This window comes from Cryptomeria japonica, chromosome 2, assembly GCF_030272615.1.
Source record: "Cryptomeria japonica chromosome 2, Sugi_1.0, whole genome shotgun sequence".
Lineage (NCBI taxonomy): Eukaryota > Viridiplantae > Streptophyta > Pinopsida > Cupressales > Cupressaceae > Cryptomeria > Cryptomeria japonica.
In genome coordinates this window covers 189349508-189365054 of record NC_081406.1, presented here as the reverse complement: position 1 = coordinate 189365054, position 15547 = coordinate 189349508, and the positions used below count along the sequence as shown (strand labels likewise).

The window sequence follows — 15547 nt, the reverse complement described above, 5'->3', positions numbered from 1 at the left end:
ACTATTAAGTTGTCAAAGTTACTCTAGATCTTTTGCTGGTGATACTCCTTAAACTCTCCAAATGTATTGTGTAATCATTTGTTTTTGAATAATACATTGAGTTGCTCTCAAGTTTGATTTTTTTCACATAATTTTTTGTATTATGGTTACTACTTTTATGTTTATTTCCTTATAACTATAATATAAATTGAATGGCAGATAATAAGTTTAACTTAATACAAAAATGTGTCACTAATCAATATATAAATTTGTTAAAACATTCCATCATAATAAACCCAAAACTAAAAGCAAAATTGATATGTACATGTTTGTCAATATATAAATGTGTTAAGACGTTCCATCAAAATGAACCCAAAACTAAATACAAAATTGCCTAGTTTCACCCTTACTATTTATTATATGTTTATAAAAATAATAAAAATTAATTTTCTGTTGGCGATTTTTAATATCCCTAATGACTAATCAATTCTTAAATTTAGAAGCAAAGGAGTCATATTTATTCTAACAAGCCATGAAAATCCTATGACGAAAATGTTAACAACAAATACATCCAAATAAATTATAAATATTTTATAGTTCCCCGTTCCCTTCAAAACATTCTAAAATCGTGCAAACAGTCGTCAATTTTAATTCGGAGTGGGCAAAATAAGTAGCAGTTACAACTATAAATCTCTGGACCTGACTGCGCAACCAGCTATTTGTCCGAATTTCAGTGAACGCTGTTGCAACTCGAGTTAAAGCAAGCAGAGATTTAAATACCAATTTTATATAAAATACGCAAGAATTGCTTAGTCTGTCCCAAGCTTTAAATAAAATATTTAAGCGTAAGTAGGTAGGTAAGAACTGCGAATTTCTGGAATAGAAAATATCTGTCAGAAAGATTTACTTTCCTGCATTTTCAGGATATACTGAAAGCATGCATAACTGAACAGCATTTTAATAGAGTTTTTTCAGCATTTAACAAACCCTAGGTGGCCTGCAGAGTAGGCGAGGAAGATATGGGAGGTGGACTTGGACTTGGCTTTGGCTTTGCGTTCTCGTCTATTGCATAGGGAGTTTTGGCCTGCCGCCTACACAAACAAACCCTCGCAGATATTAACTAAAGGTGAGTTTTCTGAATTGAAGTATCAAATAATAAATAAATATTTTTGCGTTTGGCGTACCTGTCCTGGCGCTTCTCCAGAAAGCGTTGCAGAGATTGCTTCCTGGCAATTGGAAGATCTGCCGCGTATTTCAAACGAGATGTCATTCACAATTCAAAATATGTGTAAATTTTAACTGTGTACTTTTTAATCTATATTTCTGATCACATTCATTATTATTTTTATTTTCATTGAAGGATTTGATTTTAACATTGATCGGAAGACATTACTGCTAAAATCAAAAGAAATTTTATTATTTTTGAATTGTAGAAAATTCATGTTAATAACTGAAAATATGTTTATAAATTCTTATGAAAATATTAAGATTTTACAGTTACAAACATTGCTTTAAACATTTCTGAATTCGACCGCATGAAAAATATTTACATCAAAATTTCATATCGCATTTCACAATCCTTCATTTTTTCTTCTCATGTTATTACTTTTTCCATCCATCATTTCCTTATTTCATACTATCTATTTTGATCATGAAATATAGTCTCAAATATTGATGTAAAAAATCACACAAATTCAAAAACATTTCAAACTTAACCTCTGAAAATATTAGATCTTTAATTAATTATATACATTTTTATTAAAAATAACCGAGATAATGAATACTCTGCTAATACCGATCTTTTACTCTGTCATGCCTGATTTGGAAAATATGCTCCGTACTAAATATTTATTTGTCAGTCTGTAGTAGGTATACCATGGCCTTACAGAGTCACAGACGTTAAATACTGAAAATGATGAAAAATAATAATGTGATGAGACGGGACGCAAGAAATTTGCTTCTGTATTCAGAAAACAATCAGCACATGCTAAAAATTAAAAAGAGAGAGAAATTAATCGTATTATTTTGGTGGGGCCCTCTTGGCAAAGCTTTCATTAGTCTGCAGTGTGGACCTGTGAATTTGTCCATCGTGTTGGACGCACTTCTATATTAAATTTTACATTTTTTTTTTTTTTCTCATTTTGTCGGCCAGTGATGTGTTGGCCGTTTGCAGAAGTCTGTTTTTAATGTGATAAGAAAAAATAAAACCACCTCGTTTTCTTAGAAAATAAAGAGTCTAAAGCAAGGCAGTTTTGGAATAAACAAGAGTGGTTTTGCCTCATACCTGAGATCTTGCGAGCGGGCTGGTTGTAAACCGCTAACGAAACTGATTTTTCCGGTGGAGATTGTGACCCAAAACCACCATGATTCCCACTGCTGGCCAGTAGCATAATGGCCTGTGCCTGAAATCCAACTGCTATTTCAGAAAACTAGTTTATACCACACAAAAGGCCAAATCATGTAACTGAAAAAAAAATAAGAGACGTACAAACGGTAGGATAAACTTACCTTATCTGCAGAAATATCATCATATACGTTTACCGTTCCGCCATAGAAAATTGTTAACTGAGCAGAAACCCTAGATTGCTTCTCTGGAACTGCAGGCCCAACCGGCCTGGTAAAATAACATGTTATTTTTTACAAGTTATTGTTTAAAACCTAACTGTAGAAAACCTTCCCTAAAATAAAAATCCTTCAATCAGATTTATTTTTTTAAGAAATTCAAAATAGAAAAATTTGGGTACGTCTCTACAACATGGAGTCCTATTTTTATTACCTTTTCAGAGGGCACACCCTTTCCAGATGTGATTGTGCAAGCACAGCTATGGCTGAACCAAAACCAGATTGCTGGCAAAGTAGATTCTTTGAGCTATCACTCTCTTCACCACTGCAGGAAGAGAGACTCAATAGAATTGCTGGATTAAAACCTTCCATGAGCTTCATCCAGGAAGAGGACCCAGCCTTGCCTAAACCTATACATTCTCAGAAGCTCTAGTTATAATTCAAATAAATGTCAAACTTTACATTAAAGATATTAGTTTTCCAACATTTATAATAGTTCTTGTTATAGTTTCTGAAGTAGATTGTGTGAGTTTGTTTGCATCAACATTTCGGATGGCAATCTATGATATCATCAGGATGATAAATTTGTCATTCTTATGATGGATCATTGAATGTGATCCGAAATATTGATACAAACAAACTCACACAATTATTCTATAATTTTACAGGACCTATCAACCTGTAGAAATTTGAAAAAAGCAAATGATAAATTTTCTAATAAAGTAAATCCTATAAAAGCATTAGCCTACCTAGTACTCTTTCCTCATTCCTTTAAAGGCTTTAAAAATCTTTTCTCATGAAATTTTTTAGTGAAAAGATGGAAAATTTTAAGAAATACAAGTACTGAGGGAACAGGCACAGAGTTTACCCTTAGAGTTTTCATTTGAATCTCCATTAATGGCTTCCTCGTTATCTTCTGATACTTCGCTTTCATTGCTTCTTTTATTTCCAACAGCAAGAAAGTCCATATTCAGAAATGCCTAACTCTGCTTGTTCAAGTCGACCTTTGGCAATTGTCTAATTCTTTTCTCCACCTCTTCTTTAAAAATTGTACGCAGAAGAATAGTTCAACTACTACTGTGGTACCTAATATTTCCACACGTGCGGGAATAAGTGATCACCTAAACAAGCTTCCCGTATGCAAAAGAAAATTGTTATTCAGTTTAATCACTTTCTCCAAGGAAGCACGTGGAAAATTAAATAAAGTGGGCCCCAAATACAAAGAGATGCTTCCCATTTTCTCACGGCAAATAATTTGTCCACCGACAAAGATGGTGGATATAACCAGATGTTCAAATCCAAATGGAAGACTGGGAAAAATAAAATACGCTAAAAATAGAAAGACGTTAACTCGAATTAATGAGAGAAAAAGGAAAAGTTAAACAGTGAAAGGGATGTGGCGCCTAAACCTTTAAGCTCATAGCGACCAAAATTGCTTCCACCAATCAATGACGTAATACCACAAAATAGATAGACTGTCGAAATTTGATGGATGTATGGTCAAATTTATGCATTTTGCATTTTTTGCATTGAAACATGTAATTTAAAATCTAAACTTATATTTATATATTTTTTATTAGATTAAAATGCATTTTAATATTTTTAAAATAATTTTAAATAAATAATCTTTTTAAAAATTTGTATGAAAAATAAGGTTAACAATTACATTTCTTTCATTAATGGGTTGGTGGAGATAATTCCCTTCCCATGGTGGTATAAGCTCAATTTTGATGGAGTTTCAACGTAGCAATTTGAACATATCAGGAGTTAGATGCATTTTGTGGGATTAGCAAGGACGCACCATTCTCAAATCTTCTCTTCCCTCTTGTCAACAACATCAACAATGAAGCAAAATTTCAATCACTTAGTCATGGTTTAAAATTTAGTCGGGCATTACAATTATCACTCTTGGAAATTCAGGGGATTCGTCTATCATGATCAATGATCTACAAAGGAAAACCACTATGAGTTGATGTCTGTGAACCTTGCTCGAAGAGGCTTTAGATATTATGGTTGTGAACCTTAACACCCTTGCTAACCATCTATCATGAGGTAAACAAGGAGGTTGACTTGTTGCCCAACTTAGCTAAGGGAGAGGGCTCGATGGTGGTTAGGGCTATGTTGTGCAAGGAAACCAAGTCAACAGAGGACATGTCGGTTAAAACTAAAAATGTCATGCATCATAGAGGGTCGAGTTGGCAACCTAGAAAAATGAATTAGCATCAAATTTGCACACATTTCCCAAGTCAACCGTATGGTTTCCAAAAATGCCTTTATTTGACACAAAGCATATCATCAACCAAAATTGGATGCACGGTATTTGGATACATGTTTATCGCCATGCGGATCTCTACAAACTTTAAGCATAGTAAATACGCATTTACTTCCCTGTTGCTATTCGTCGTCAGCCTTTTCACAGCCACTTTAGTGCTATTTGCATCAAACAATATTTCCTGAATGTTCTCTACAAGACCATTCACTCTTCACAGAGGAACATGATAGCATTCATCGATGGACCAATGGTGGTGCACTTTAGGATCGACTGCTAAGAGGTTAAGAGCCACTAGTGGCGATAGATTTTTCATATATTCCAATGTTTTATCAACACTTCCTGTACATGCCTAAAATCAGTCTTGAGATAATTAATTAAATACACAGTGATTTAATTAATAAACCTTTGTGAGATTTTGCCAAGATCAAGAGCTCAATGAAATGTACAAAATAGAGAGACAAAATATAGGACAAGAATAAATTGTATTCTCATCAATAGATAGAAAAAAGATGTTACATACAATGTAGATGAGTCTGCTTATATAGGCAAGGCTATATGGATATGTGAGCACACAAACATGACATGTGGCTCAATAAGAAACAAGGGTAGGTAGGAAATAGGTGTGGGTAGGTAGGAGAAACAATAAAATATTCCACATGAGGTGGATCACCCACCAAAGGTGGAATTATCACTCCACAATAAGTGGATATGATAGAGTAATAACAAGATCACACCATAAAAGGTGAAATTTCTCTTACACACACTATCCCAATGTGGCACAAACACCCAAGTGTCTCATACCCAAACTACTATGAAATGCATTATCCTAAGTAAACTTAAGTAAGTTGTAGTAATATTCATGATGAGTAATTATTTACACCAACAACCCCCTTAAGTGCAACTTAGGGGAATGCACTTAAGTCTACAATGCAACTGAGCAATTCAAGATGGGTCCCGACTACGAGGCCATGTTAGGTACCCATGTACAAATGCAAATGCATGCAAACCAATGCAATGAAATCTCTCACAAATCGGGAAAAGAGAGAAAAACCCAATGGGAAAAAACCCTCCCCCAAAAGAGAGATGAAAACTATACAAGAGAACTCTCATAGAAGTATGTGAGGAACAAAACCCCATGTGAGGAAAAAGTCCCCCCCCCCATATGAGAGAAGAAGAGAAGCTAGGAAGCCCCCCCTCAATGTAGAATTTGCACCAATGATAGAAGCTCAATGATGTATGAAGAAACTACTCCATGAACGTCGAACAATATTCCTCTCCTTAGGAAGAAACAAAACCAAAGGTGGATCCATGAAGTCTCCCCAATCATGAAGGGAAGATGTATGAAAAAAAACTCATGATGAATGGAATCTCTGAAAACTACTCAAGTGTCTCCATGTCGATGTTGAAAGATACCCCCTCCAAAGGTGGTAAACTGCTTCACACTGCTGAAAAAGGCACTCCAACATCTAGTGGAGATGGATGTAGAACAATGTCCAAAGACTCACATGTCTCCTCAAATGATAAAGAGACCTCATCCAACTATTGTATATAAGTATCCACAATCATATCAACCTCGAAAGAATGATCATGTAGAGAATGAATAAGAGGGTCAGAGTGTTCCCTCGCAACAATCGAAGAAGGATCATTTTCATCAAAGAGAAGATGAATATCATCAATGATTTCTCCCAAATCTGCAATGTAGGATTCCACAAACAAACCTGCAATGTCTGTCAAGTACTCATCCAATGAATATGAAGCTGGAAGACAATGAATATTCTGCTGCACTGAATCACATGAAGGCAAAACTGTCGCACTATCCACATCATCAAGGGCAATAGGGGATGTGATATCAATAGGAGGAGATGAAACACAAGGCTCAAGAACGGGGTCACATGTGAGAATCCCCAAGTTCAAGTACCCAAAGTTCTCCTCAAAATCTGAATCATCACAAGAAGTGTGATCATCATGTGTAGAATTATCATATGTGAAATAATTATCATCAACAAAAACTGAAAAGGAGTATAACCGAGATGCATGATCAACCACCCTAGTCGCAATTATAGCTCTAGTCTCCAAGTCTCTAATGAAAACTGACTCAGGTATGAACTCCATAATTCTCTTTGTTGCCCCTTGTGTGATTTGATAGATGGAAAGGATATTGTTTGTCAAATGGGGTACACACAACACATCATTGAAGGAGTTATCCCCAATGGCAATAGATCATTTCCCAATCATATCCATGTATGTATGATTGCCCATCAAAATCTGCGGCATGGTGCAAGGCTCAAATGAAGAGAACATAGACTGTGAAGATGTCATGTGATGAGAAGCCCCTAAATCTAGAAGCTATCTCCCTAAATCATGACTTGTAGTAGCACAAAGAGCTTTTCCTTTTCTTGTCTCAAAAGAGTGAGTCTTCCCACTTGTAGAAGCCATGAATGCTTGCCCTTTTCCTTTCGAATATGAGGAAGTGGAAGTTGATGAATCATCCTTCTTGTAGGCATTAGGCAAATCAATGTTGTGCTTTTTGAGGATGTGTGAGAGCTCATCAATCTTCTTAGAATGGCAACGACACTCCTCATGACCAAAATTTTTACAATAGGCACAAGTAGGTCTCTCCCTCTTTGGTGAATTATCCCTCTTGGAAGAGGATGAATCTCCTTGTTGTGGAGAAGGTGATGCTTTGTCCTTAGGCTTCGATTGCCATTTCTTCTTGTTTGAGTTGTCTTTTCCTTGATTTCCTTTGTTCCCTTGATTTGCCACTAATGCTTGAGACTTAGAAGCCTTAAGAATGCCCATGCTTATCAACTTAGTTTGTTCCATCATCAACATTTCAACGAAAGCATCAAATGTAGGCATTGTGTAGTCTGAACCCATTGTCATCCTATGGGTTTGGAAACTAGAAACAAATGTTGCATATTCTTGTAGAAGCTTGCCCATCAAGTTGAAGATCAATTGAGTATCCTTCTTATCAATGCCACAATCCTTGAGTTGTGCCCTCAACTCTTTTGCCTTAGTGACATAATCTTGTATAGTATCAAAGTTCTTGGGATCCAACATGGTGAGATCACTATCAATTTGATATCCCCTAATCTCATCAACTTGACCATACAAGTCTTGAAACTTTTTCCAAGCATCCTTGATTAGAGTACATTTCTCAATATGAAAAATGAGATCCTTTGATACATACTTTCTTAAGGTACCAATTGTCATGATATTTTTAGTGAGCCAATCCAAGTGACCAACAAGATCAGCCTTAGGATCAACGGGAGCAACAATAGTTCCATCAATATAATGACTTAGTCCTTTTTCCATAAGTTTACTCCATGCATCAATTTTCCAAGTAGCATAATTATGAGGAGTTAAGAGAGGAAACTTAGAAGAACCCATAGTAGCAAAAATGAAGGAACACAAGAGCACAAAAGCACAAGAGACACCCCCCCAAATTCAATCAATCAAAGTACCTCCCAAAAATGATGATTTTGGCACTTTATATGTAGTGTGTGTACAATAGGCCACTTGCAAACAATGAAAAGGTGGACTTCTGATTTTGTTTTACAACTGCCCTAATAGGTTGAGAACTACAAAGCAAAAGACCAGCAAGATAGATCTATACAATACATGTGCCAAATTGGCCAAAAAAGACCATATGTTGAAAGTATAATTTCTATCCAAAATTGCTGCAAATAGATAGCATATTATTAGAGTAGACAAAAAATTATGCACTTTCAAAAAAAATAACACCTGAAAAGGAGTTTGTATGAGCCCAAACGGAGTCTCGGAAGTTGCAGAAATGAGGATTGGACAGGTACAACCACCAAAACCTGAGATTTCTAAAAACCATGTCTATCAAAATTAGAAAATAATTCTACCACAATAAATTACATAAAATTCTAGCCCATTTCAAAAAAAATTGCACCAAAAAAGGAGCAAAAATGAGCAAGATATGGCCATTTGAAGTTGAACTGCAAAATCAAAAAGCTCAATGGAGGGGGGCGGCCAAATTTTCAAAAAAATGACGACGTCAGCAAAACATGAGCCTAAATTTGATGGCTGTCTACCCGTCGCAAAAACTTTGCCTCCTCACCTATGTGGCATCCGTACTGTACGGACGATTGACGTGGTGATGACAACTGGACTACAGAGGTGGCAAAAGACCGTACGATTGACTATGCAAATCCCTGATGTGGGCAGATGTGTCGGTGTTGTCTGATGATGAGGCAGAGGGTCCATGTAGGTGTCGGCGGGCTGGAGGGTCGATGAGATCTGGTGGTTGGTGGTCAGGATGTAGGTGCCAACAACGAAGCAGTCGCTGAGGGGGCTCGTCGACGGTAGGAGGTCGGTCGAACAGACCACGCAAACCAAACGGTTGGCGGTTGGGCATCTTGCAGACCGTGTGGGGCAGAGAGCCAAGAGGAGGCCCAACAGCCAGAGGTGTCGAGGAGATGTCGTTGGAGGACTGCGGAGGGCTGACAGCTGCATGGCATGGAGGACGCAGTTGTCAGAAGGTGCTGGACAGTGGCGCGGGACAACAACAGTTAAGAGCACGATAGAGAACCTGCAGTACGATAGGTCACGGGGGGGTCTGCGGATCCCCCAAAAAAACTTTTGTCCTTTTTTTTTTTAATTTTTTTTTTTGCAAATAATTTTTTCGATTTTTTTTTTGCGGAAAATAAAAAAATTTAATTGCAAAAAAATATTTTTTTAATTTTTTTTCGAAATCCGTACAAATATAACAAAATAGGTGAAAAAATTTCTCTCACCAAAATAGGCTAACTTTATAGTCAAAATTCATGGAAACGACCACTTGGATGCAATGGTGAGGTTAGATCTGGTCTAGGACACCTCCAAAAGATGTTGCTCCTTAGATTTGCCTCTTGACGTCTCAATAATGCCTCTTAAGGATGAAATAATGACGCTCTAATGGCTTTGATACCATGTGAGATTTTGCCAAGATCAAGAGTTCAATGAAATGTACAAAATATAGGACAAGAATAAACGATATTCTCATCAATAGATAAAAAAGATGTTACATACAATGTAGATGAGTCTGCTTATATATGCAAGTTTATATGGATATGTGAGCACACGAACATGACATGTGGCTCAATAAGAAACAAGGGTAGGTAGGAGAAACAATAAAATATTCCACATGAGGTGGATCACCCACCAAAGGTGGAATTATCACTCCACAATAAGTGGATATGATAGAGTAATAACAAGATCACACTATAAAAGGTGGAAATTCTCCTACACGCACTATCCCAATGTGGCACAAACATCCAAGTGTCTCATACCCAAACTACTATGAAATGCATTATCCTAAGTAAACTTAAGTAAGATGTAATAATATCCGGGATGAATAATTATTTGCACCAACAACCTTCCTAATTGATTAAATACAAAGTGATTTAATTAATTCTCCTTTTATTATTCTAATTATAAATTAATCTAAGGATTTATTTATATAGTTCATTTCAATAATCCTCCTTGATTAATTAATCTCAATCAATTAATTTCTCCCCCATCAAATTCAATTCTTCAACTCCTATAATTAAATAAAACAAATAAGGTCATTTGTTAAATTTAATTATCCATTTCCTAATTATTTGAATATCTAAATTCCAATGAGCACATGGCTCCTGCCTTTAACCACCTAGCCTAGCCACCCTCTAACCTAACCCATTCAGTGTAACACTGGGTCTAAGCAACCCTATCCCTTCCAAGTTGCTCATCCTAACCTCTTTCCAACCCCAAGTTGGAGTGTTCAGTCTCTCTTGAGGACACATGGCATCTTTGCCACATGTCTTCTCTCCTTTGACACTTGCCCTCTCATGGACAATTTGTTGAAGATCCTTGCCACTTGTCACCTCAGAGATGACATGTGTCTCTCCTTCCAACCTCTTCTCCAACTTCCTCAATCTTAGCCATTGATATCTCCAGATCAGATCCTAGCCGTCAATTCTTGCCATCTCATCTTTGGCTTTGGAAATCTTATAAATACCCCTCATTTTCAATCAATGAGCACCCTGACATTTTAGCTTAATTTTGCATTGTTACTCTCTTGCATTTTATATCTTATCATTTAAGCAATTGGCATTTAGAGTAGCATTTTAGCATAGTCATAGCATCATGTCAAATCAATCATGCATCTAGCATAATATCATGTATCTACTCACATCCTAAGTAGTCATTTTGTGATCATGTTGTTGTTGAGAGTCACACCAAAAGATTCACAAAGTCCTTGGGATTAGAGGAAATTAGGACATCACAAAGAGAGAAAAGTTTGTATTTTCTAAATCTTTAATTTGCTTTCTATTTCAATGCTTGTCTCATTTATGTATTGTTTATTATTTTTCTCACAATTTAGATGTACACTTCCATCTCAGGATGAAACCAAAACCACTTTGAAACCTTAGGCGAGGTTGTCTTTCAACCTCACCACAATAATGATCCTCCATTGTATTTCTATTTCAATTGATTTTGAAATTTTCTTTATAGTTTCGTAAAATCTTGTTCATGACAATTTTTTAAGTGTTTTACGACACTATATATTGCTTGTATATGCATTGTAGAAATATGTATAGATAGATAGATAGATAGATAGATAGATAGATAGATACATATACATATATACATACACATGCACATACATATATATCTGTGTGTGTACACATATATGCATAAATACATATATACACACACGTACACGTACACATACATGTACACACACATGTTGGCAATTTGGAGGAATTGATTGTGTGTTGCATTGATGTTTTGTCATTGATGGCAACACCAGTTGTTTTGGTTGTTTATTGGTTTCCGGTTGGTTCCGGTAGAGTGGTAAAGCACAAACGATGGAGCATTTTTTCTTGTAGGAAGGCTTGTTTCATGGAGTAGTAAAAAGCAGAGTTGTACTTCACAATCTATTGTTGAAGTTGAGTATGTTGCAGCTTATATGAATTGCACGCAGGCTATTTGGATGAGGCACATTTTGGAAGGTTTTAAGATGAAGATTTCATAACCTATAAAGATTTTATGTGATAATATAAGTGTCATAAATATTTCCAAGAATCTTGTTTTGCACGCACGAACCAAGAACATTGAATTGAAGTATCATTTCTTGAGGGAAAAAGTTCAGAGCAAAGATGTTATCTTAGAGCATGTTTCTACCAAGGAACAACTTGCAAATATTTTTACCAAACCTCCGCCTAAGACTACTTTTGAGTATCTTAGAAGTTAGCTAGGGGTTGTCCCTCTTCATGAAGTTAGTTGAACATGATGTTGACTGCATCAGTCCCTGAATCACTTGCAAAATTTTACAAGGGTTGATGTAGAAGTGGATGTATTCCACAGGGGGAACATCAAGTTGTAGTATGTTGATGCATATTGAAAATTTAACATTACATGTTTTACTTTCAATTTGGCATTGTTGTCAAAGGGGGGGAAGAATTATGTGATTATGGGAAGGAAAACTAGTGACAGACTGAAGACAGAGAGAGCATGTGAATACTTGGTAATGTAAACCAGGATTCCTATTCACAATCACAACAACAAAGCAATGGTGTTGATATTTTGTATTGCCATCAGGGGGAGATTGTTGGCATTTGCATGAAGATTGCATTAATGATATGTTATGTTGTCGTTAATGTCAATTAAACCAGTAATGATATTGTTGTTATTGTTGATATTGTCTTATAATCGATAGGAAGAGTTTTGTGAATTGGTATGTAAGTTTGTGAGTTGAATCGGTAATCGGAGTAAAAGGTTAAACCCTTTCTATGTTATGTAACAGGTAAACCCTACCAGTTGTTTTTGTTAAACCCTAACCGATTAAGGTTGTTGAATTGGTTATGTTGGTTTATGATCTGATGTTGAGCGGTAATGATGGTGACACATAAGGTCATTGTATGAAGACAAGTTCAAAATGTTTTAGTACGATTGTTTGTCTAGGGAATGAGTAAAGTGTATTGCATCTAATGAAAAACGCGTGATGAGTTACCGACCTTGATGAAGCGGTAATCAAGAAGTAGTTGAGGTTTTCTTGATTAATGTGTAGAGATTGACATGAAATCCAATGGTCATGCTTGTACTAACTTGTTTGTAATCTCGATGAGAAGATTAGATTTTTGTTGTGTTACCGACCTAATTGATTTGTATTTAAGGTCGATGAAGTTGTTTTATTTAGAGATGGTAGAAATCAGTTGAGTGTGTGGTTGTCAAACCGAAGAATGAGTCTGCAGTTTGAGTAAAGGCAGATAGAAGCTAAAATGGATTTGATCAAGCGAATGTAGTTCTATTCAGACAAATCAAAAAACTCCTGTTGTTTTCTAACAAATACAACAAAATTGAAATCCCCTAACTAGGTAAGCTCTAACAAGTTTGGTTACTTATTAAATCCTCTAACAAGGTGGTCCATTAGATTGGATTTTCAAATCCTCTACTGAGATTACCCCTTACAGGGTATTTGCTTCTAACAAGGAATTTGTAGTCAATCCCTTAACCGGGTGATTTCTAATAGGATCAGTTCTTAATAGGACTTTTGTAAAAGCTTTAATAGGCTTGGCTCCTAATAGGGTGAACTTCAGAAGAGTTCAGATATTACCTTGTGAGTCCCATCTCACCGTGGTTTTTACCCATTTGGGTTTTCCACGTATAAATACTTGTGTCATGTGGTGAATGTTTTTGTGGTTATGGTCTTATGGTTGATTTGATTAACTATTTAACTATTTCCAATAAGGCCTGATAACCGAAAGCATTGAGAAATGAAGCATTGGCATATGATAAAGCATTTGGATGTTTAGAAGTTAAATGTTGTTTACTATTAAGTTGTTGTAACAGTTAACTGGTATTCTTATGAGTATTGATCTTGACAGTGGTATTTTATTGATAAGTTTACTTTGTATGTTTGAATTTGAGTTTGGGAAGTTTGTATCAGTTTTTCTATTTACTGATTCACCCCCCCTCTCAGTAATCTACCAGATACTTATTCTTTCATCATACCATCACACTATTGAGCTTAACCAGAACTATACTCAGGCATAAGAGATGTTATACTTGCAGTTCACTCTTCTTTCCAGATTGTAGTCCGATATTTTTTTAGTCAGTGAGGCTCCTTTTGTGATGAGCAGTGTGCTCTAGAATGTCGACCTTCCTACATGTGCAGGTCCCTCATATTGTAATCACATACTTACTGCAGAAGTATTATCTAACTATGGGTAGGCTTCCCACCGTGGTTTTTATCTTTACTGGGTTTTCCACGTACAAATCTTGGTGTCATGTGTTATGGATGGATGGTAGTTGTTCTATGATTTATGCTTACGTTTAATTTCTATATCAGTTATTCCAGTATTTGGTTTATGCATTCTGGTATTAAGTTTATGTGTTTTGGTAATAAGGTTTTGAATGTTTAAAGTTATGTAATTTGGTGACAACTGATTCACCCCCCCTCTCAGTTGTCCTTTGATTATTTGATTTGTCTAACAATTGGTATCAGAGCTTGGTCCTCTCTACAAAAGCTTAACCGCTTGAGGAAGATTCTATGGCATATAGCAGTTCAAGCTCATCAAATACATCTGCAGTTGTTTTCTAGAGAGAAATTCGTAGAGACTTGATGGAACAAATTATAGGGTATGGAAGATTCAAATGGAGACTCATCTAAGATATCTTGGAAAGGAGATTTGGGAGATCATTGAGAATGGTGTTATATCATTTAATCTGGCACCTGGCAATCCTCCTCCGATAGGTCTGGATAAAGAGCTTGAGAATGATTGTAGAGCTAAAGAAGCCCTTTTGTGTGCACTTTCTGATCAACAAATAATGAGACTAATTGACAAATCAACTACAAAGGCTATATGGGACACATTGGAGACTCTGAATGAAGGTGACCCTACTGTTAAAATTGCTAAACTTCATGGTTACCGGGTGAGGTATGCAAACCTGAAGATGGAAGAAGATGAAAGGATTACTGCTTTTATGAAGAGAGTTAATGAGATTGTTTTGGGAATTAAATGTTGTGATGGATCTCTGAGCGCAGATGAAATAGTTTTTAAAGTACTAAGAGCTTTGCCACCAACTTATAAGATGAAGGCTACTGCAATTAATGAGTTGAGAATTATGGCAAACACCTTTGTTAATAGGGATACCTTGGTTGGGAAGTTATCTGCTTTTAAACTTGAGGAATTTGGACCTTCTGGTGTTGTGAAATATGAACCTTGTTTTCATGCATCTACATCATCTACCGACAAGAGTGATTGGAAATATTTATATGTGAAGAAATTATAGGATATGAAGAAAGAAGATGAAGAGTTTGAGCAACTTGAAGCCTTATTTTCTAGAAGAGTACCTAAAGGACCGACATGAAGTAAGTATGAAGGAAAATCACATTTTAAATGCTTTGCATGTAATAAGATAGGTCATTTTGCATCTAGATGTCCTGAAAGGAATTCAAGCTCTGAAGAAAGAGCTAGAAGATCTTTTAGGCCTTGTTACAAGCTAGGGTTGTCGTTGCACCAAAAGATCGACCTATCAATGCTTGATACAACCATTAGACTTATAGAATCCACAAGAGGCTGTTAAACCATGTCACGAATCCTCGTGAGGGACGTTGGCCCACTTCCAACAATCCCTCTCCCAGCGTCACTCACCACGTCCTATGTGATTCGAACCTGTGACCAAGCTCTGATACCACTTGTTACAAGCTAGGGTTGTCGTTGCATCAAAATATTGACCTGT

At 36.1% G+C, this 15547-nt stretch overlaps 1 protein-coding gene across 1 annotated transcript; it reads right to left on the bottom strand.

Annotated features, from left to right (window-relative positions):
* Positions 1-534: 534 nt before the first annotated feature.
* LOC131044384 (protein TIFY 10B) lies at positions 535-3648 on the bottom strand. The gene is made up of 6 exons (XM_057977707.2): positions 3410-3648; positions 2756-2951; positions 2488-2593; positions 2264-2381; positions 1164-1221; positions 535-1070 (listed from the first exon to the last, which is right to left on the bottom strand). The coding sequence occupies exons 1-6, from the start codon at positions 3507-3509 to the stop codon at positions 968-970; spliced, it is 681 nt and encodes a 226-aa protein (XP_057833690.2). The 5' UTR covers positions 3510-3648; the 3' UTR covers positions 535-967.
* Between the last annotated feature and the right edge of the window lie 11899 nt (positions 3649-15547).